This window comes from Lepidochelys olivacea (genome assembly GCF_965140295.1).
Source record: "Lepidochelys olivacea isolate rLepOli2 genome assembly, chromosome: 4".
Classification (NCBI taxonomy): Eukaryota; Metazoa; Chordata; order Testudines; family Cheloniidae; genus Lepidochelys; species Lepidochelys olivacea.
This window is the reverse complement of record NC_140414.1, coordinates 60,304,587-60,326,753: the sequence shown is the minus strand read 5'-3', so window position 1 is coordinate 60,326,753 and position 22,167 is coordinate 60,304,587. Positions and strand designations below refer to the sequence as shown.

The following is a 22,167-nucleotide window of genomic DNA, read 5'->3' as shown; positions in this document are numbered from 1 at the left end:
GTTTAAGCTAAGCAGTCCTTTGCGGCCTGATGCAGCTTCTGTTATATCAAGGTAATTTTGGCCAGAGTGTACTTGCTGGCCAAAGAGCTAATAATGCCTCAGTGATTTGATTTGAGGAAGTAACTGCAGTATTATAAACCTCATTGAGACATTGATTATACTCTTGTCACATCTTCAAGCTTTTCTTTGCAATCATCAATTTTAAAAATAAAAATGTAGACTCTAAGACAACACAGGATTTTAGTAATGAGCCCTCAGCCTGTGCCTCTTGTGTCTAGCCCTTAATCTGGCTCACAGAAGGCAGGAGGTAGCAGCAGAACCCAACTGTCAGGGTAGGTGGAGGAGACAGGGGAGCTATGGAAAGCAGCTGGAGCTATTTGTGAGGAACAGATGGGTTACTGAGGGGAACTAAGGAGAGGAAGCAGGAGCTGTTGAGAGGGAGCAGGAATGATGGGGAGCAGAAACCATTGAGGACAGGAGATATGAAGTGAGCTCAGAGGGGATATGAGCTGCGGGAGGAGTAGGAGTTGCTGTGTGGGAAATGACCTAACGGGAGAACAGAATATGGGGGAATGGGGCTAATGTCACTGTGTCGTTACCCCCTCTCCCCCAGCTTCACTCCAATAACTCACAGACTCCATCCTTCCAATGAACTGTGATCCCTTGGTTATCCTTGGCTCTCCACAAAGCTGTTTCTGAGGTCCCCACAAGACCTCCCCCGTCTTCTGAGTGATGTAAGAAATAAAGTCCTGCCTCCCCAAACCTGCTCCTGCTGCTTTAGAGGGAATCTTGTAAGGGAAATCTGGTGTCAAACCAATGCCTTTCACAAGCACTAATGCCACAATTTGTATGGAAGTTTGTGCCTGTATGCAAACTATGTATATCTATGCAAATTAACTTAAGTAACAATTTACCTAAAATCACAGAGCTTCACGAAGCTTGAGAGCTATGCTCTTGTCATGGTAGGGCCTCAAAGCCAGAGTTAGATGGGTTTTTTGAGGTGTATTATTCTCCTCCAGCAGCTATTAGAGCTGTTCTGCTTGCCCTGCAGATGGCTGCTGGATTTCCTTCCCCCATCCCAGCTGTCTGCTCTGTGCTTCTCACTGCACCATACCTGAGGCAGAGAGTGGAGTAACCAGAAGAAAGTCAGGAAGGAGAAGTGACATCAGGCCGCACCCTCGTGCTCCTCTCCACCTGAACCCACACTGTCAGGATCCACCTTACCTCATTAGTAACAGAGTATTATTAATAGTTTTTTGTATTACAGTGGAGCTGAAGGCTACTGTCAGGATTGGGGCCTCATTGCGCTAAGTGCTGTATGAACATGTAAGGAGAAACAGTCCCTGCCCCAGAGAGCTTATAGTCTAGACAAAAGAAAGATGTAGGGAGGGTGAAATGGGATGCAGCATACAAGCAAAATGCTCAGCGTGAATATAAGCACGCAGTAATTAATAGCTGGAAGGGAATTTACTAACTGTGACAGAGAAGTTGCATGTTATTATTTGTTTCTGGTAGCACCCACATCATGCTAGATGCTGTACAAGCACAAAAGAAAGCGAGGCCCCTGCCTCCAAAGAGCCTATTTTTCCCCTCAAAATTAAATTTGTTGTTTTTTTTGTTTTTTTTCCATAGAGAAAGAACAGCAATTATCTGGACTAGGTATGTCAACAACTTTAATATATATATTTCGACTTTCCAATAGGCTTCCCATGTCTTTCTCACTGCTGGGTTTCTTTTACCATTGCAAGTTTTGAAGAACAGACATTAAGACTGGATGTTTTTTAAAAGTTATGTTTTAGTTCAAAAGGATTTTTGGCGGGAGCGTGGAGGATTTCTATGGCCTGTGTTACACAGGAGATCAGACTAGATCAGTGGTTCTCAAACTATTGTACTGGTGACCCCTTTTCACATAGCAAGCCTCTGAGTGAGACCCACCCCCTTATAAATTAAAAACACTTCTTTATATTTTAAACACCATTATAAATGCTGGAGCCAAAGCGGAGTTCGTGGTGGAGGCTGACAGCTCATGACCCCCCATGTAATAACCTCACGACCCCCTGAGGGGTCCTGACCCTGCAGTTTGAGAACCCCTGGACTAGATGTTCACAGTGGTCCCTTCTGGCCTTAGAATCTATGAATAAGAATGCTCACGACACTAATCCCCTTATGTACTCTTAATCTGTCCCAAGCAGTTTTGACCCCAAAAGCGAGAAGTGTCAATGACTCCATGAAATCTACAGGGGCTTTGTTACGGCGATTGATTTCACGTGGTAGGCACTTAGCTTTTATACTGCTGCCTATCACCATAGTATCTAAGATAAAAAGTTCCCCAGTTCAGGGATGGGGATCTGATCCCAGAGGTCCAGATCAAAGGTCTTTAGGCACTGATCTGCCTCTTTAGGTGCCTAAGTCATGTAGGCACCATAGCATATAGCTGGGTCTAGCAGCACTGGGGCACAATGCTCCTTGGAGACAGTAAGGCAGATTGGCTCCAGCTACAGCCTTCGAAAGGGGCTAGCATGTGCTTCTGCCTTTATCAATGCAGATCTGCTGGTTGTGGCAGAAGGTGGAAGAAGACATTGCCAAATACATTTTTTTCATATTTATAAGTAAAATACATGGGGACAGTTGAAGATAATCAATGACAAAACTCCTGTTGACTTTACTAGGGGCAGGATTTTACCCAAGGTAGACATTTAACTATTTCAAACATAGATTGATTTAATTTTTCATGCAGTGATGCCAGGTGAATCTTTCTCATCGCATTACTCACTATAGACAACGCTATAGATAAAATTGTATTTGATGTACATTATATATGAATTGTTTTACTTGTCTTCCTGTACAGTATCATTTATATTTGACTGCCATTTCAATAATAAAATATAATAATTTACCATGACATTCTTTTTCTACTTCTTTTCCCTCATTACATTTTGGGTTCTGTCTCTGTCTCTCTCTCTTTCAGTGTAATCCAGTGTTTGTTGTCCCTCTGGTTAACTTTTCCTTCCTTCTACTTATCTAAATTTCTCTCTTCTTTCATCCCCTTTCCGTTCTTCATAAAGAGGAGCCCCCTTGTGCATACACTGAATGAGGCAGAGGTCTTGTGGAAATAGTAATGTGTGATTAAAGTGTGTATAATGCTGCTTACATGCAAGAAAGATGAATTCAACCTGACTTCTGGTATTTCCTAACTTTTACAAGCTAGACTTTGCACCTTTAACATTCTTTTAACATAGATTTTTGTAGGTACTTTCCTATACTTTTAAAAGCACAAACAAACCTCAACAAAACTATCATGTGGAACAATACTGACCCTCCTATTTGTCATTAGCAGGATTGTAACCTTTAGGGCCACAGCATAGAACTCTAAAATACGAACTAATGGGATAACTGCTAGCAGTAATAGGTTGTTATCTGCTATGTGAACCAGCCACTAGATGGGATCAGACATGCACTTTGCCAGTGGGTTTTGCAGTTATTTGCTAGACAGCGATGGAATGACGACATAAGGAAATCCTGGGTTGCAGTCCAGGTTCTGGAAGGGAGTGTGCTGCAGTGGTTACAGGCCTTTCTGCAGTTCTGTCTGTCCCTGTCCTTTAGCATGTATCCCACAGTTTGTCTCCTCCCCACCCTCATCTTATTCCCTACCCCTTCCCACAGCCCATCTCTGCTCCTCTGTTCTGACTTCTTCCCAGCCCAGCTCTGGCCCTTCAGGATTTGAGTCAGGCAGCTTTCACCTTTCCTGGGGGCCAGCAGGGGGAGTAGTGCCAGCACTGAGTAATTGCAGACAGTCTCTCTGCTCTTAGTTTTGGCGTCAGGCACCACAGCAGCTCTCAGTGGGCAGGAGGAGCAAGTGCAGCGCAAATCCTGCTCAGTTCCTATATCCCTGGGCATTCAGTGCACGCTGCTGAATGTGTGCAAACTGAGATTTTTCAGAGGTTTATAACTTAGCCAGATTTAGGCAGATTTTCACAGCGAGGGCAAAAGGCACAATCCCAGTACCAGTGTGACTCTATTCAAATATCAAGTCTTTGCTCCAAAGCATAGGGGGCTAGCCCATGTAGAAGAAAAGGATGTAAGAATATTTTTCACAGGGGTAAAATGTTGCTTAAATGGGCAAACCACTTTAGCTGAAACTTTCCAAAAAGCTCAGCCTGAATCATTAAAGTTGGGCAAAGTTATAAGCAGCTGAAACCAGAGTCTTCTAAGGAAAGTGTCTGATAGAGTTAATAAAAGGCACTGCTATCAGCCCCACCAGTGATAATTTTTTTCCTTTAATATTATGTGTGCACAAGATTTAGGAGATGTGATGGCAGTGGAAGAGAACATCATTGAGGCGACCGTCCCAGACACGACGGGGAAGACGACGGTAGCGCCCGTCATGGAGGTGACCGTCCCAGACACGACGGGGGAAACAACGGTGGCCATAGTGCATAAGGACAACAATTTAGTCAACCTGCCTTTGGGGCCAGGTCTGTTTTTTTTAACTCATTATTTCCTTACAATGTTGAATCCGTTCTCCCCTCACTATGCACACTCTAGTCCTGTTAAGTCACTATTTTCTGCTCTTCCTGCCACTCCTGCAGTGATGGACTCTTTCAAATTTCCCCCTCAAATCAGATTTCTTCCTCAAAGTCACATTGCTTAGACAGAAAAGAACTAAGGGTTTTCTTTGCCCATTCATCCTTCCTAGTGCAATGAGATGCTATAAGGCTCCTTTTCTTAACTGCTGTTAAGACCTGCTGCTTAAATCACCATTCAAGAAGGTGCCGTGAAGGTGCCCTTAAAATGCCTGCACTACAGTCTTAGAGATTCAGCAAAGATCTTGCTATCCCCACTTTCAGAAAGTGCAGGGCTCAGTCCAGGTTTAAGCTAAGCAGTCCTTTGCGGCCTGATGCAGCTTCTGTTATATCAAGGTAATTTTGGCCAGAGTGTACTTGCTGGCCAAAGAGCTAATAATGCCTCAGTGATTTGATTTGAGGAAGTAACTGCAGTATTATAAACCTCATTGAGACATTGATTATACTCTTGTCACATCTTCAAGCTTTTCTTTGCAATCATCAATTTTAAAAATAAAAATGTAGACTCTAAGACAACACAGGATTTTAGTAATGAGCCCTCAGCCTGTGCCTCTTGTGTCTAGCCCTTAATCTGGCTCACAGAAGGCAGGAGGTAGCAGCAGAACCCAACTGTCAGGGTAGGTGGAGGAGACAGGGGAGCTATGGAAAGCAGCTGGAGCTATTTGTGAGGAACAGATGGGTTACTGAGGGGAACTAAGGAGAGGAAGCAGGAGCTGTTGAGAGGGAGCAGGAATGATGGGGAGCAGAAACCATTGAGGACAGGAGATATGAAGTGAGCTCAGAGGGGATATGAGCTGCGGGAGGAGTAGGAGTTGCTGTGTGGGAAATGACCTAACGGGAGAACAGAATATGGGGGAATGGGGCTAATGTCACTGTGTCGTTACCCCCTCTCCCCCAGCTTCACTCCAATAACTCACAGACTCCATCCTTCCAATGAACTGTGATCCCTTGGTTATCCTTGGCTCTCCACAAAGCTGTTTCTGAGGTCCCCACAAGACCTCCCCCGTCTTCTGAGTGATGTAAGAAATAAAGTCCTGCCTCCCCAAACCTGCTCCTGCTGCTTTAGAGGGAATCTTGTAAGGGAAATCTGGTGTCAAACCAATGCCTTTCACAAGCACTAATGCCACAATTTGTATGGAAGTTTGTGCCTGTATGCAAACTATGTATATCTATGCAAATTAACTTAAGTAACAATTTACCTAAAATCACAGAGCTTCACGAAGCTTGAGAGCTATGCTCTCGTCATGGTAGGGCCTCAAAGCCAGAGTTAGATGGGTTTTTTGAGGTGTATTATTCTCCTCCAGCAGCTATTAGAGCTGTTCTGCTTGCCCTGCAGATGGCTGCTGGATTTCCTTCCCCCATCCCAGCTGTCTGCTCTGTGCTTCTCACTGCACCATACCTGAGGCAGAGAGTGGAATAACCAGAAGAAAGTCAGGAAGGAGAAGTGACATCAGGCCGCACCCTCATGCTCCTCTCCACCTGAACCCCCATTGTCAGGATCCACCTTACCTCATTAGTAACAGAGTATTATTAATAGTTTTTTGTATTACAGTGGAGCTGAAGGCTACTGTCAGGATTGGGGCCTCATTGCACTAAGTGCTGTATGAACATGTAAGGAGAAACAGTCCCTGCCCCAGAGAGCTTATAGTCTAGACAAAAGAAAGATGTAGGGAGGGTGAAATGGGATGCAGCATACAAGCAAAATGCTCAGCGTGAATATAAGCACGCAGTAATTAATAGCTGGAAGGGAACTTACTAACTGTGACAGAGAAGTTGCATGTTATTATTTGTTTCTGGTAGCACCCACATCATGCTAGATGCTGTACAAGCACAAAAGAAAGCGAGGCCCCTGCCTCCAAAGAGCCTATTTTTCCCCTCAAAATTAAATTTGTTGTTTTTTTTGTTTTTTTTCCATAGAGAAAGAACAGCAATTATCTGGACTAGGTATGTCAACAACTTTAATATGTATATTTCGACTTTCCAGTAGGCTTCCCATGTCTTTCTCACTGCTGGGTTTCTGTTACCATTGCAAGTTTTGAAGAACAGACATTAAGACTGGATGTTTTTTAAAAGTTATGTTTTAGTTCAAAAGTATTTTTGGCGGGAACGGGGAGGATTTCTATGGCCTGTGTTACACAGGAGATCAGACTAGATCAGTGGTTCTCAAACTATTGTACTGGTGACCCCTTTCACATAGCAAGCCTCTGAGTGAGACCCACCCCCTTATAAATTAAAAACACTTCTTTATATTTTCAACACCATTATAAATGCTGGAGCCAAAGCGGAGTTCATGGTGGAGGCTGACAGCTCATGACCCCCCATGTAATAACCTCACGACCCCCTGAGGGGTCCTGACCCCGCAGTTTGAGAACCCCTGGACTAGATGTTCACAGTGGTCCCTTCTGGCCTTAGAATCTATGAATAAGAATGCTCACGACACTAATCCCCTTATGTACTCTTAATCTGTCCCAAGCAGTTTTGACCCCAAAAGCGAGAAGTGTCAATGACTCCATGAAATCTATAGGGGCTTTGTTACGGCGATTGATTTCACATGGTAGGCACTTAGTTTTTATACTGCTGCCTATCACCATAGTATCTAAGATAAAAAGTTCCCCAGTTCAGGGATGGGGATCTGATCCCAGAGGTCCAGATCAAAGGTCTTTAGGCACTGATCTGCCTCTTTAGGTGCCTAAGTCATTTACCATTGCAAGTTTTGAAGAATAGACATTATATTGCATGCCCAGAATAGCCTGAAAAGAACTGCATCTATAAAGGAAATTTTAGAGGACTTTTTCTTTAAGTGCAAACCTTAATATTATTGTTGTATATTCATCTGACTAATAATAATGCATTGTGCTATATTAGTAGTTAGTATCCACTGAAGTACTATTGATTTATTTTTATTTTAATAATAACTTCAGTATCTTTTTTTTCTCACTGACTACCCTAATTCCAATTACTCCTTGTATGCCAAGGCTGGGGTTCAGTATGGGAGAGTGTGGTGAGTGGCTAGGAGAGACAAAACAAAGGAAAATGTTACTATTACTTTTCAAACATACTTTTTGGTTTTGTGACTAGCTATAGTTATTAGTGTAAAAAGAAAAGGAGGTCTTGTGGCACCTTAGAGACTAACCAATTTATCTGAGCATAAGCTTTCGTGAGCTACAGCTCGCTTCATTGGATGGCTCACGAAAGCTTATGCTCAAATAAATTGGTTAGTCTCTAAGGTGCCACAAGTACTACTTTCCTTTTTGCGAATACAAACTAACACGGCTGCTCCTCAGAAACCACTTATTAGTGTGTTTTTCCCCTACTATGTGATGTTTTCTCATTTAACTCCTTAAACAGAACTTTTTGCTGAGGTTTTACAGTACTCAGATGCCTTAAGCAAAGGTTCATAAGCTTTTTTCATAGTGTGGACCACCTTTTAACAGAGGAATTGTTTCATGGAACCTCTCCCCTCCACAATTACATAACATCTCTGTGGCTACTACAGCAGTTGCTTCTACAGAAATTAAACAAGGGTTTTATGTATTGTAGTTGTCTTATCATAGAATCATAGAATATCAGGGTTAGAAAGGACCTCAGGAGGTCATATAGTCCAACCCCCTGCTCAAAGCAGGGCCAATCCCCAACTAAATCATCCCAGCCAGGGCTTTGTCAAGCCTGACCTTAAAAACTCCTAAGGAAGGAGATTCCACCACCTCCCTGGGTAACACATTCCAGTGCTTCACCACCCTCCTAGTGAAAAAGTTTTTCCTAATATCCAACCTAAACCTCCCTCACTGCAACTTGAGACCATTACTCCTCGTTCTGTCATCCGCTACCATTGAGAACAGTCTAGTTCCATCTTCTTTGGAACCCTCTTTCAGGTAGTTGAAAGCAGCTATCAAATCCCCCCTCATTCTTCTCTTCCTCAGACTAAACAATCCCAGTTCCCTCAGCCTCTTCTCATAAGTCATGTATTCCAGTCCCCTAATTATTTTTGTTGCCCTCCGCTGGATGTTTTCCAATTTTTCCACATCCTTCTTGTAGTGTGGGGCCCAAAACTGAACACAGTACTCCAATGAGGCCTCACCAGTGTCGAATAGAGGGGAACGATCACGTCCCTCGATCTGCTGGCAATGCCCCTACTTATACAGCCCAAAGTGCCGTTAGCCTTCTTGGCAACAGGGGCACACTGTTGACTCATATTCAGCTTCTCGTCCACTGTAACCCCTAGGTCCTTTTTTGCAGAACTGCTGCCTAGCCATTCGGTCCCTAGTCTGTAGCGGTGCATGGGATTCTTCCATCCTAAGTGCAGGACTCTGGCTGAAGCGAGGAAGAGGAGCCAACAATATGAGACTAGCCAGCTCTCTCTATGGTCCAAGAGTAGGGAATCTCTGCCTTGAATTGTAAACCTTCTGTAAGTGGTTACATTCAGGAATTTATTGAAAAGACAAACACTCAGTCAAAATTATACCATTTAATTACAGGACCTGAATTATTGGCTTTTAAAGAAACATCTATTCTGATGGATTTGGGGGGGTCAGATCCCATGAGGTGGTACTAAGCACCTTCCACTCCCAGCACTTCACAAGGGGGATAAATACCGTGAGGGAGTTATTTAAGTTAAGGGCCAATGTTGACACAAAAACAAATGGCTATAAACTGGCCATCAATAAGTTTAAGTTTGAAATTAGATGAAGGTTTCTAACGATCAGAGGAGTGAAGTTCTGGAACAGCCTTCCAAGGGGAGCAGTGGGGGAGAAAAACCTAACTGGCTTCGAGACTGCGTTTGATAAATTTGTAGAGGGGATCCTGTGATGAGACTGCCTACAATGGTATGTAGCCTGTCTATGACTGCTAGCAGCAAATATACCCAACGGCTGATGACGAGGCACTAGATTGGGAGGGATCTAAGTTACTACAGAGAATTCTTTCCCAGGTGTCTGGCCACTGGGTCTTGCCAAAATGCTCAGGGTCCAACTGACCAGCATATCAGGGGTTGGGAAGAAATTTTCCCTTGGGTCAGATTGGCAGAAACCCTGTTTTGTTTTGTTTGCTTTTGGGTTTTGTTATTTTTTGCCATCTTCTGCAGCATGGGGCATGGGCCACTTGCAGATTTAAACTAGTGTAAGTGATGGCGTCTCTGTAACTTTAAGTCTTTAAGTGACATTCTAGCTGTCACCTACAACCCCCAACTAAAACCTCTCCAGCGCATCATCAAGGATCTACATCATATCCTGAAGGATGATCCCTCACTCTCACAGACCTTGGGGGACAGGCCAGTCCTCGCTTACAGACAGCCCACCACCCTGAAGCAAATACTCACCAGCAACTACACACCACACCACAAAAAAACCAACACAGGAACCAAACCCTGCAACAAACCCCGGTGCCAACTCTATCCAAATATCTATTCAAGGGACACCATCATAGGACCTAACCACATCAGCCACACCATCAGGGGCTTGTTCACCTGCACATCTACCAATGTGATATGTGCCAACAATGCCCCTCTGCAATGTACATTGCCCAAACCAGACAGTCTCTATGCAAAAGAATAAATGGACACAAATCTGACATCAGGAATCATAACATTCAAAAACCAGTAGGAGAACACTTCAATCTCCCTGGTCACTCAATAACAGACCTAAAAGTGGCAATTCTTCAACAACAAAACTTCAAAAACAGACTCCAACGTAAAAACTGGAATTGCAGAACTGGAATTAATTTGCAAACTAGATACCATCAGATTAGGCCTGAATAAAGACTGAGAGTGATTGGGTCATTATAAAACCTAAACCTAATTTCCCCAATACTAATTTTCCCCTACTGTTATTCACACCTTCTTGTCAACTGTCTGAAATGGGCCACTCTCATTACCACTTCAAAAGTTATTTTTCTTCCCTTGGTATTCTGCTGTCAATTGAATTGTCTCATTAGACTAACCTCACACTTGGTAAGGCAATTCACATCTTTTCATGTATTTATACTTGCTGCTGTATTTTCCACTGTATGCATCTGATGAAGTGGGTTCTAGTCCACGAAAGCTTATGCCCAAATAAATTTGTTAGTCTCTGAGGTGCCACAAGGACTCCTCGTTGTTTTTGCTGACAGACTAACACGGCTACCACTCTGAAACCTTTATTTTTAACCAGTTCACCTCAACTTTATGACACCCTGTTTTTTCTATGGATGGAAGAGCCACGCTGTGGCTACTAAATGGCTTCACCTTGGGTCATGTATCTCATCTATCTTCTGAAAACAATGTGAAAATGAAAGTAAATCTGAAAGAAAAAATGGAATGAAACAAATTGCAGGAAGTTAATGCTTGAAATCCTGCAAAAGGCATGTACTGGTAAGGCTACCTTGCTCTAAAATGGGGTGGGCAATCTATGGCACATGTGCCAAACATGGCACGCAAGCCAATTTTTAATGGCACGCTTCTGTCTGCTGGACCTGGGCAGACAGCAGCATGCCACTAAAAATCTTGCCCGGCCCGGCCTGCTTTTTTCCGCCTCCCGCCCACCGCTCTCTCCTTGCAGGGCAGGCAAGCTTCCCCCTCCCCCCACCTCTTCCCCCAGTGTGCTGGGTTCCTGCCCCTCCTTCTCTCCCTCCCTGGGGCCGATCAGCTGATGGCCCTTGCTATGGAGGGGGAGAGGTAAAAGCGGGGCAGAGGTAAAAGTGGAGCCGCAGTGTGCTCTCTGCTCCAGGGACCTTGGGGAAAGGGGTGGAATCAGGGCATATCCCCTCCAGCCCCCTGCCATGAACTGCTCAGGGCAGGAGGCTGGGAGCACCCCTACGACCCCAGCCCTCTGCCCTGACCCCTTCACCCTCCTCACACACACCCAGCCCTCTGCCCTGACCCTTGAACCCTCCTCACACACACACAGCCCTCTGCCTTCACCCCTGCACCCCCCCACACCCCAACCCTGTGCCCTGACACCTGCACCCCCCCACAACCCCAGCCCTGATTCCGGCACCCCACACACATACCCAGCCCCCACACACCTCATGCCCTGACTCTTGCACCCCCCACCACCCCACCCCCACCCTGAGCACCAAACGGGAGCTCCTGCCCACACACACACCCTCATTCCCACCTGCACCCCTTGCACCAAATGGGAGCTACCCAAACTTCCTGCCCCAACCCTGAGCCCCCTCCCTCATTCTAGCTCCTGGCCAGACCCTGCACCCCAACTCCCAGCCCGCTCCTTCACCCCCAGCCCTGTTCTCAGCACACTCCCACCCTCATCTCAGTGCAGAGAGAGGAAGAGAATGGCTAGAACTAGGGAGAAGTTAGGTACCTACTCTGTGTGGACAGGGCTGGGACCCCAAACCAGCAGTGGGCTGAGCGGGGCTGGCAGCCAGGACCCTGGCTGGCAGGAGCCAGCAAACAGAACTCCAGACTGACACTGCCAGTCTGGGATCCCGGCCACCGCCCCCACTCAGCCCACTGCCGGTCTGGGGTTCTGGCTGCCTGCCTGCCTGCCCCTTGCCAGCTGGGGTCCGGGCTGCGGGCCCTGCCCAGCCCGCTGCTGGCCTAGGTGAACGGAACCCCAGGCCGGCAACGGGCTGAGTGGGCCGGCAGCGTAAGATCAGCATTTTAATTTAATTTTAAATGAAGCTTCTTAAACATTTTGAAAACCTTGTTTACATACAACAGTAGTTTAGTATATAATATATAGACTTATAGAGAGAGGCCTTCTAAAAAATGTTAAAATGTATTATTGGCATGCAAAACCTTAAATTAGAGTGAATAAATGAAGACTCGGCACACCACTTCTAAAAGACCCCTGCTCTAAAAGGAGTCTAGCCATGTCACAAGATTGGGTTCATAGACTTCTAATAAAACTGCACAAATCATTTGTATTCCAAACATTTTCCAAGGGCAGGTCAAAAAGTTTGGATCCCATTGAGTGTCTTCATATAAAACATAGACCTATTGTTTGGGAAAATGTTTCTAAACTTAGTGCTGTCCTTCATGAAGTTCAACAGACACTTAGGGGAGGTTAGGGGTTAGTTCTCCTGAGCTGATTTGCTAAGGTTTAGGTTATGTCACATTGTCCAGAAAAAGGCAGTCATAGCCACCATGTATGGTTCATTTTTGTGCTCATCAAGATTTTTTTTTTAATTTTTAAGTTTCATTTTTGAAGATCGAGATTTCACTGTAATATATAACTGTTATCTCTTGTGCCATTATATCCTGCCAAAGGATGTACTTGTTTGTTCCCTTTATTGATGACTCACAGTAACTAATGCTATTTGTTTGCTTATTCAGTGATAGGACTCAGCATTTCCTTTGGGATCCTCCTTATTTGTGGTGTCATTATTTATTGCTGTATATGGAAAAAGTCAAGAGTAAGTGTAAACTTTTTTATATTTATTATTCTTATATTTTTGTAATTATATTATTATTTTTAAATTTCTTCAGTGATCTCTCAGATTTGCACTGATCGTTTAATGAGGTTTCACCCACTGTTAGATCTCCCCGTGAGATTCTGCCAGTGGACGACATCCTTAATCCTTTTAGGATATACATATTTTCCTGATACCTGGATTATACTCCAGTCCTGGCCAATGCCAGCCACTTCTGGAGTAATGATGGTCCCTGGTTTGCAATGCAATCTCTTTCTGAGATACTTTTCTGTCACCAGGAGGTTCAGCACCAGCAGATGACAGTCCATCTGAAAATGTCACTGACCCTAAGAGAACATAGCCTATCCAGTTTAGATTGTGCTCTTTAGTTCTCTGAGGACTATAGGCAAGATGCATGGAAAGTTAATAATATGTTGGCACATTAACATTTCAAGCCATCTATCTGTAACCTTAATATTAAAAAATAAATTAATGCTTATGAAATGTTAAAGAATGAACAATTTTAACATGCAATGATATGATTGAAACTGATCGGTATGAGGAAAATAGATTACAGAGATTAAAAATAAGACCAGCAGATCTTTTATTATTATTTATTATTATAATATTTCCATTTGGTTTCTACAGCTTGAATGTGTACAGCAGTGATGTTAACATATTTCTATTTCCTGTACAGAAAACCTCATTTGACTTGAACTCAGTAGAAGTAACTATTCCCTTAAATCCCATTGAAACAAAAGAACCAAGCTAAGGTAGAGTGTCCTTGGTTTTGTTCTGTTCTTTTGAATGGCCATTAAAATGGAGGGTGTAGGAGAGTACTCTTTATGATTGAGCATATATAATCTACTTGCGGCTTTACTCGGATTCTGTGAACCTACACACTAGAGCTGTGTGCTTCACAGGAATCCATGCCAACGTTTTCTTCAGTTTCAACCAATATATAGTTTCACACCCCAAAAGTATCATTATGAAAAAAACCCTCAATCTCCAAACAAGACTCATGCAAAGCCATTTGCTACAGCATTAAAACCATGCAATACCATGGCCTGTGGGACTCAGCTTCACTTCTGAACCATGATTTCTGGTCCTTATTTTGTATTTGACTATATTATACACTATAGTGGGGTGTGTTAACCATCTTATTCTTAATTCATGTGAATTTTTACTGTTTCCTGTTTTTCTTTGTATCATTTTCAGGTGGGCAGAAGAAATGAAAGCACTCTCACTTAATAGCCATTCAAGAACATCTCACAAAGAGAACTAATATGGCTGAATATTCAGAGAGATTAAAATGGATTGGAAAAATTCAAAGAAATCTACTTAATCACAGAAAATGGCACTCTCAGTAGTGTAAACTTCTTTTTAAATGGCACATTTTGGTGTGTTCCTGAATCTAGTCACAGTAATAAGCAGATGTTCATTGGTGCTGGCTGCTACAAATCTTTATTCATTGCCTGTTCCTTTTTGGTTGTGGAAAAAAGCTCACCTTACTTTAATATAGTTCTCTAAGGGCCAAATTCCATCATTTAGGTACAAATCTGCACCAGCATATGAGGAACGGGGGGAGGCATAATCCCTCTCCCAGTTCTCTAGCATGCAGAAGAAGCATGCCATGACCCTTCTCTTCCTGCCCCTGCCTGCTTCCTTTAGGGGATTCGTGGCCCTAAGGGTGCACAGCAGGAGGGAGACACAGAGGGGGGCAGTCCTTGTGCTTCCCTGAGTATAGGAACTGGGGTCTTTCTGGGCCCTTATGTGGAGCCCCTAAGGAGTGCGGAGAAAACTCCTTACGCCCCCTGCTCCCACCGATTCATCTGCCCAAAAGCCTCTGACAATCTAGTCCCTAATTATTTGTACATAGCTTGTTTTTTAATAAATGACCTAAGTAAAAGTGAGTCTCAGCACAATGTATTGCTATTAAATGCAAAAATGATGCTAATGTACTGCTAAGATTGAAATGTTATGCTCACTAAAATCAGAAAATGTAAAGTTAAGGGACCAGAGCCTCAGCTGGTGCAAACTGACATAGCTTCCTTGGCTTCATTGGAGCCATACTGATTAACACCAGCTGAAGATCTGGCCCCAGGTTTCCAGAGACACTTTTGCACAATAGGGATTTTTATCATCTAATCATAACACTTATATATGCAATAACACAAAACATTATATTTGTTCATCAAGTGTTATAAAATAATGTGTAGTTTTAACATGGAAGCCTACGATCCTGTATACCATGTTTACAGTTTTACAAACACAATGTAAGAAAACAATGCAGCTTATTTCCGTGGTATGAAGTTATTTGCTAACTAGTGTTACTGCAATCAGGGTTGTATGATCCTAGACGGAAAAACCCTTTTGTAATATATAGGCCTGTCTGCTTTTCCTCTCACACCAATATAAATCAAGATTTTCTTCACCAGAGCTAATGAAGATACACCTGTGCAAAAACTAGTATAAATGCATAATCAGACCACTAAATGTGCAAGCTTTAAATTGGAGACTCTTTAGAGTAGAAATTGTGGTTTTCTTTTATCTCATTCAGCCCCTGTGCTTAACAATAACTATAATCAATAAAAAGGTGACAGTTAAGGTTGGGAATCTTGCATTTCCTGAATTTCATAGTACAGTCTAAGGGCCCTGTTCCACTACTCTACTCTGAGTGGGTAGCACTTATTTACTTACTGATATCAATGGAACAACTCATGTGAGTAAGTACTATGCAATGTGAGTGCAGAATCCAGCACTTAGTAGTCGCATACTTAAGTCTCAGTATACTATGTAAAGTTGGCATATTAATAAAGTGGCAAGGTGAGGCAGCATGACCCAGTGGGTATGGTACTAACCCAGCATTTGGGAGACCTGGATTCAATTCCTTGTTCTACCACAGACTTCCTGTGTGGCCTATAGTCAAGCTATAGTTTAATCTCTCTAGGCCTCAGTTCCCGGTATGTAAAACAGGAGTAATAGCAATTCCTTACCTTACAAGGATGTTGTGAGGATAAATACATTAAAGATTGAGGTGCTCAGGTAACAGGTGCTTTTGCAAGTACCTTATCCAGAAAATCTAATCATAGGTTTTGGCCTGTTTCCAAATCTGCTCAGGCATGATATCTTCCTTCTTAATAATAATACGGAATTGAGTTATATTAGCCTTCAACCAGTAATCAACATTCTATGAGGATGCAAAATCTTAAGTATAGAAGTTCCTTGCATGAGGGGAAGAGAAGATGAAAGCTAGTTCAGCACCATTAAGGGAAAAGGGAATTTGCCATTGACTTCAGTGGATCCGGATAAGACTGATCACACAGAAAGGTAATTGAAAATGCTGGCCACTTTTTTTCCTATGTGCTTAACAAATGAGAGCTAAAATCTTGCTTTTGTGTACACATGATCTGAGTTAAAGATGAGCTCATTACAAGAATTCTGTTTCATTCCAGTCTTGCTAAAAACTGCAATTATAATTATATTTTCATTTCCACAAAAAGAATAATAAACTCTGAATTTTGGAAGAGCAATCTATAATTTTGTTTTGCTTGATATAGACATAGTCTGCAGATTTCAGGGTATTTTGTTAAAGAAATGTCATAGTTAATTTGGATTAATTGAAAGTTAAGCATATGCTTAAATGCTTTACTACATTTTATTGCCCTGTATGGTTCTATAGTGCTGGTTGAATGTTGCAGAAGCAGGCTCAAAGATATTTGTTCATGCGCCAGCAGTTCAGGTCAGCCATATTTATGTCCTTTTTTTATTTGCTGTTCATTAATACTTGTAAAAAGAAAAGGAGTACTTGTGGCACCTTAGAGACTAACCAATTTATTTGAGCATGAGCTTTCATGAGCTACAGCTCACTTCATCGGATGCATGCCGTGGAAACTGCAGCAGACTTTATTTATACACAGAGAATATGAAAAAATACCTCCTCCCACCCCACTGTCCTGCTGGTAATAGCTTATCTAAAGTGATCATCAGGTGGGCCATTTCCAGCACAAATCCAGGTTTTCTCACCCTCCGCCCCCCCCCCCCACACAAATTCACTCTCCTGCTGGTGATAACCCATCCAAAGTGACAACTCTTTACACAATGTGCATGATAATAAAGTTGGGCCATTTCCTGCACAAATCCAGGTTCTCTCAGCCCCTCTCCCTCCTCCCAAAAACCACACACACAAACTATGAAATTTTTTCATATTCTCTGTGTATAAATAAAGTCTGCTGCAGTTTCCACGGCATGCATCCGATGAAGTGAGCTGTAGCTCACGAAAGCTCATGCTCAAATAAATTGGTTAGTCTCTAAGGTGCCACAAGTACTCCTTTTCTTTTTGCGAATACAGACTAACACGGCTGTTACTCTGAAACCTGTCATTAATACTTGTGTGAGTGGTATTTTCCTTTTGCAAATGTTTGTGGAATGGCTGTATTTGTGTGAACAATATTATTTGTGTTCTAACAGGAGTATTTGTTATTCAATATTTGGTGTCCACCATTTGTTACTGTCCTATTTAAAATGTTTGTCAGCCAATGAGCAATCAGAAACAATACTATGTGACTTATGTGATCAATTCCACACTATGAGTAATGAATACCAAATAGTGAACAACTCAGAAGTCGAAAATGGTTTGTCCTACCTATCTTGTTCATGTTTACATTCCAGTATAACATGTACATTAGGAGAAATCTATATCAGTGAATGTGGATTTAGTGGTGTATTGTGCTATGGCTGCACTGTCAAAAAGGTACAAAGCACTTTCCCTATACCTTTTAATCAGAGTAGCAATCTATGATAGGCCTGTCTCAGCAGTGTCAAGGAATATTTTCATTATCTCCTTACAGTCAATGGACAAATATTGCACATTTATGTTTGTTTTTTATTCTAATCAAAATCTCACTATACTTTAATGCTGCATTTGAAAGAAAATATTAGACAATGCTGTAGTTTGCTAATAACCTGTATAAGTATAGTTCAAATCTGCATTCTGAAAAAAGCCTCTGGCCCAAACATCCTATGTCAGATACTGAATATGGTCCAGATGTCTATTCATGCATATTAACTAATATTACTAATCACATATGTCTGTTAAGAAAAGTGAAGAAATGTTTTTAAAACTTCTTTTTGCTGGTGCAATATGACTTAAGGAATGAAAAGTTATCCAAGAAGGTAGTGTGAGAAATATATATACTACATAAGTAATAATGCTAGGGATTTTACATTTGTAATTATATTTCACATGATTTAAAAATTGTACTATACTCAGCTATGATGCTATAGAAATTATAAATAATAATTTAAAATAGCTGTATTAAAGCACTCCTCTATATTAGTTAAAAATGCATTGGGGGGAAGAAACTAAAACAATTATACATCTTACAGTGATATCACTATAAATCAACAATGTATACATCTTACAGTCATATCACTATAAATGCCTTTTAACAGAATTTGATGTCAATAGAACTACTGTGCATTATGGTACTTCCACTGACAGGCTAAGAAGATCAGTGGGTCCCTTGGACACATTGATAATGTCAGGGAATCACAACATTGTTATGGGGTGAAATCCTGGCCCCACTGAAATCAATAGACATTTTGCCATTGGCTTCAATGGGCCAGAATACCACCCTTGCGCCCCTTTGCAATATCTGTGTACAGCAAAATTCTTTGGCATGACTGCCCTCATATAACTGGCTTCACTAAAGTTGAGGTGGTGTTGAGTGCAACAAAGACACATCAAAAGGAAAACAAAAGAAAATAACAGGGACTGAATCTTGGTAAAGTATGGGGTCGGCTCAGACAATGGACTGGTACATAGCCATCATTTTTTTTGAGCGCACAGTGTAGCAGGTACTTCTCTTTGTGTAGGAGTATATCACAGTACACTGTACTGTGCTTTGAGGGAGCAATGCTTTTTTATGCAAAGTCATCCTCCAGTCTGGTAACGTTCACGTTATCAGGTTTCCCTTCACAGCCTCTTGAACATGCCAGCTGCAGACTCACCACTGCCCAACTGTCTAAAGCTGCCTAACACTATGGAAAAAAAGAGTCTTGTGGATGGGAAGTGGTGAGGAAGGGGGTGAAGGGGAATTGCCGTGCTCAGAGGATTAGTAATTGCAGATGTTAGTTTATTTGTTTAGACTGGCAGTGGGTGAAAATCTCTGCCACACTATCACAAGACCATTCAGGCCTATATGAAATGAGTTTCTCTTCCTCCAGTTCCTAGTGGATGATTGTCATAAAACACCAATAGAACTGGAATTGCTTGGCTGTCCCTGCAGGTAGGGGTGCAGGAACAACTTGTATAGTGGGGGTGTTGAGAGCCATTTAACCAAATTGTAAATCCTGTATGTAACGGAAACCACTTCAAGCTGGGGGCTGAGGCAGCACCCCTGGGTCCAGCACCTATGCCTGCAGAGAGGCTGACTATCAAATAAGCATGGAAATTACAATATCTTCTTGCCTCATTGAGGTCCCTCTTCGAAAGAGTTAACACACAACAGTCGGACAGTGTGAGACAAATTTGACATACTTTTTTGCTAGAAGCCATCTGCAATCAAGGAGTTCACATGTTCTTTTGATACATAATTTCATCAATGGGCATTGATAAGAGAATGTTGTACATGTTCTATTGAGGGAAGATTTCAGTACCTTAGGATTTCAGTCCAGTTACCTTTCAAGTGCACTGAACTCACTTCCAGCCAAATTCTGTTCTCAGCTTCCCCAGTTTAAATAGGAAGTTACCCCTATTGAAGTCAGTGGCCTTGATTAACCACTCTTTCCAAGAAGCATGCGACTGCAGTGACAAGGGGAGGCTACAGGGAGCTGATTGTGGCTCTCAGATACAGTCCTCCTAGCCCGAGCACAAGAGCAAGAAGTGTCCTACTTTAACTTAGCCTGCTGGTGTAACGTCCCCATGCAGAGCTCATGCCCACTCCTTTCCCTCAGCCCTCCCGCTTATGCTGGTGTGGGAAAGGTGTCTTGCATGGGAGGCAGCACAGCTCTATGCCAGCAGCGATTCTCCTTCACACTGGAATTCCACTGGAAACTCTGACTGGTTTAAGATAATTTTGCATAGCAGCAAAGTGACCTTAGTGGACCAGGTAATTTGGGCCAACTTCAGTGGAAATCACTCCAGATTTACACCAGATGTGCCAGAGAGCAGAGTTTAGTGCTTGAAACAAAACAGAAAAATTAGTATGAGATTCCTCCATTAAATTCTTCATCAGGCTCAGCCTGGGGTTTTGGGGCTACCATCAGCAGATGAACTGAAACGTCTGTAATACAGCTGGAGTAGGTGGATGTACAGATGCTGTCTCAATGCGGGGGGGAAAAAACCTTTTAATTTCACATACTTTGATGGGGATTTCCACAATCATATGAGTGATTACACTAATTTATTGAGAAGGTGGCTCTGTGACCAACTATCTCAATTCCTACTGGTTGTATTGAGGTCCATGTGTTTTGTGCTGTCTTGACCAGGGCCTGTATGCGCTGTGGCAAGCTGCCCCACCATGGGAATCATGCTGTGTCAGGGACAGGCCTCTGCAGCAAAATCTGCTTTCAGACCTCCACAACAAATACCACATTGGCTCTGGAATGCTGCTTTCCCTACGTTCCCTTCAGAGATTGTCATTAGTGAAGATGTAATATGAGAAGAATACTGGAGTCCAGAATACTGGAGTCAAACACTGGCAAATAATGGGTTCTCAGGAAAGTCAGCAGTGGGCATGAGATCTATAACTTAACAAAATGTTTCTTGTGGTGGTGCTTTAGGGAGGCATGCCATTCATTTCAGGAATATTACAGGATTTTATCCTGCAGCTGACATGAAGTTTAATAGTAGCTCTAGTGGCATGCTCCTTCAGAAATTCCCAACTAGGTTAGAGTCCTGTGCAACATAAGTAAGAGGAAGTTACCACCCACCCCCCGCCCTCACACACATACAAACACACATTGGTCATCACTGCTTCACATTTCTTTTCCTGTATAAATATTTCTCTCTGAATTAAAATTTTGATTAGTGGTGTAGATGAGATGAAGCATAGTAGAAAGAAAGGGCTCCCTGGGTTGAAATAACTCACTGTATGTGTGTTTAGCCACAATTTTGTGAACATCTGGAACAGTTTGATTTTGCTGAGCAGGCAGGTACAGTGGCTGAGATGAGGACGGACCCTCCATCATAACAGAATTAGCAGGTTGAATTTTCAACAATGTCTCCTTTAGCTATTGTCATAAATATAAAGGGAAGAGTAAACACCTTTAAAATCCCTCCTGGCCAGAGGAAAAACCCTTTCACCTGTAAAGGGTTAAGAAGCTAGGATAACCTCGCTGGCATCTGACCAAAATGACCAATGAGGAGACAAGATACTTTCAAAGCTGGAGTGGGGGAGAAACAAAGGTTCTCTCTGTCTGTGTGATGCTTTTGCCAGGAACAGAAAAGGAATGGCATCTTAGAACTTAGTAAGTAATCTAGCTAGATATGCGTTAGATTCTGTTTTGTTTAAATGGCTGAGAAAATAAGCTGTGCTGAATGGAATGTATATTCCTGTTTTTGTGTCTTTTTGTAACTTAAGGTTTTGCCTAGAGGGATTCTCTATGTTTTGAATCAGATTACCCTGTAAGGTATTTACCATCCTGATTTTACAGAGCTGATTCTTTTACTTTTTCTTCTATTAAAATTCTTCTTTTAAGAACCTGATTGCTTTTTTCATTGTTCTTAAGATCCAAGGGTTTGGGTCTGTGTTCACCTATGCAAATTGGTGAGGATTTTTATCAAGCCTTCCCCAGGAAAGGGGGTGTAGGGTTTGGGGAAGATTTGGGGGGGAAAGACGTTTCCAAGCGGGCTCTTTCCCTGTTATATATCTGTTAGACGCTTGATGGTGGCAGCAAAAAAGTCCAAGGGCAAAAGGTAAAATAGTTTGTACCTTGGGGAAGTTTTAACCTAAGCTGGTAAAAATAAGCTTAAGGGGTTTTCATGCAGGTTCCCACATCTGTACCCTAGAGTTCAGAGTGGGGAAGGAACCTTGACAGCTATATTGTAAGTGAAGCAGATTTAGACCTGGTCATTACACAGATGTGAGACCTCCAAGAACCATCCAGGTGCTGTAAGAAGTTAGATCAACAGGATTTCTCTAAGGCAGAGATTGTGGTTTAGGCACAGCTGTGAGCAAGGGGGAGTGAGGAAGAGTAGCCCCCCAGAGTAGCCCTAGGAAGCACTGTGCCTCAGATA

General features: G+C 42.5%; 1 protein-coding gene across 2 annotated transcripts in view; it reads left to right on the top strand.

Annotated features, from left to right (window-relative positions):
- LOC311520199 (uncharacterized protein) overlaps positions 1-16,417 on the top strand; it is a 37,711-nt gene extending 21,294 nt beyond the window's left edge. Inside the window, exons 7-12 of one of the 2 annotated variants that reach the window (XM_084627497.1) lie at positions 1,633-1,659; positions 4,299-4,475; positions 6,501-6,527; positions 12,850-12,929; positions 13,624-13,699; positions 14,145-16,417. In XM_084627497.1, the coding sequence (XP_084483623.1) occupies positions 1,633-1,659; positions 4,299-4,475; positions 6,501-6,527; positions 12,850-12,929; positions 13,624-13,698 (386 nt within the window). In that variant the 3' untranslated portion in view covers position 13,699; positions 14,145-16,417. The remainder of the gene's footprint in view (positions 1-1,632; positions 1,660-4,298; positions 4,476-6,500; positions 6,528-12,849; positions 12,930-13,623; positions 13,700-14,144) is intronic. The other variant, XM_084627498.1, reaches the window with a different exon arrangement.
- The last annotated feature ends 5,750 nt before the right edge of the window (positions 16,418-22,167 follow it).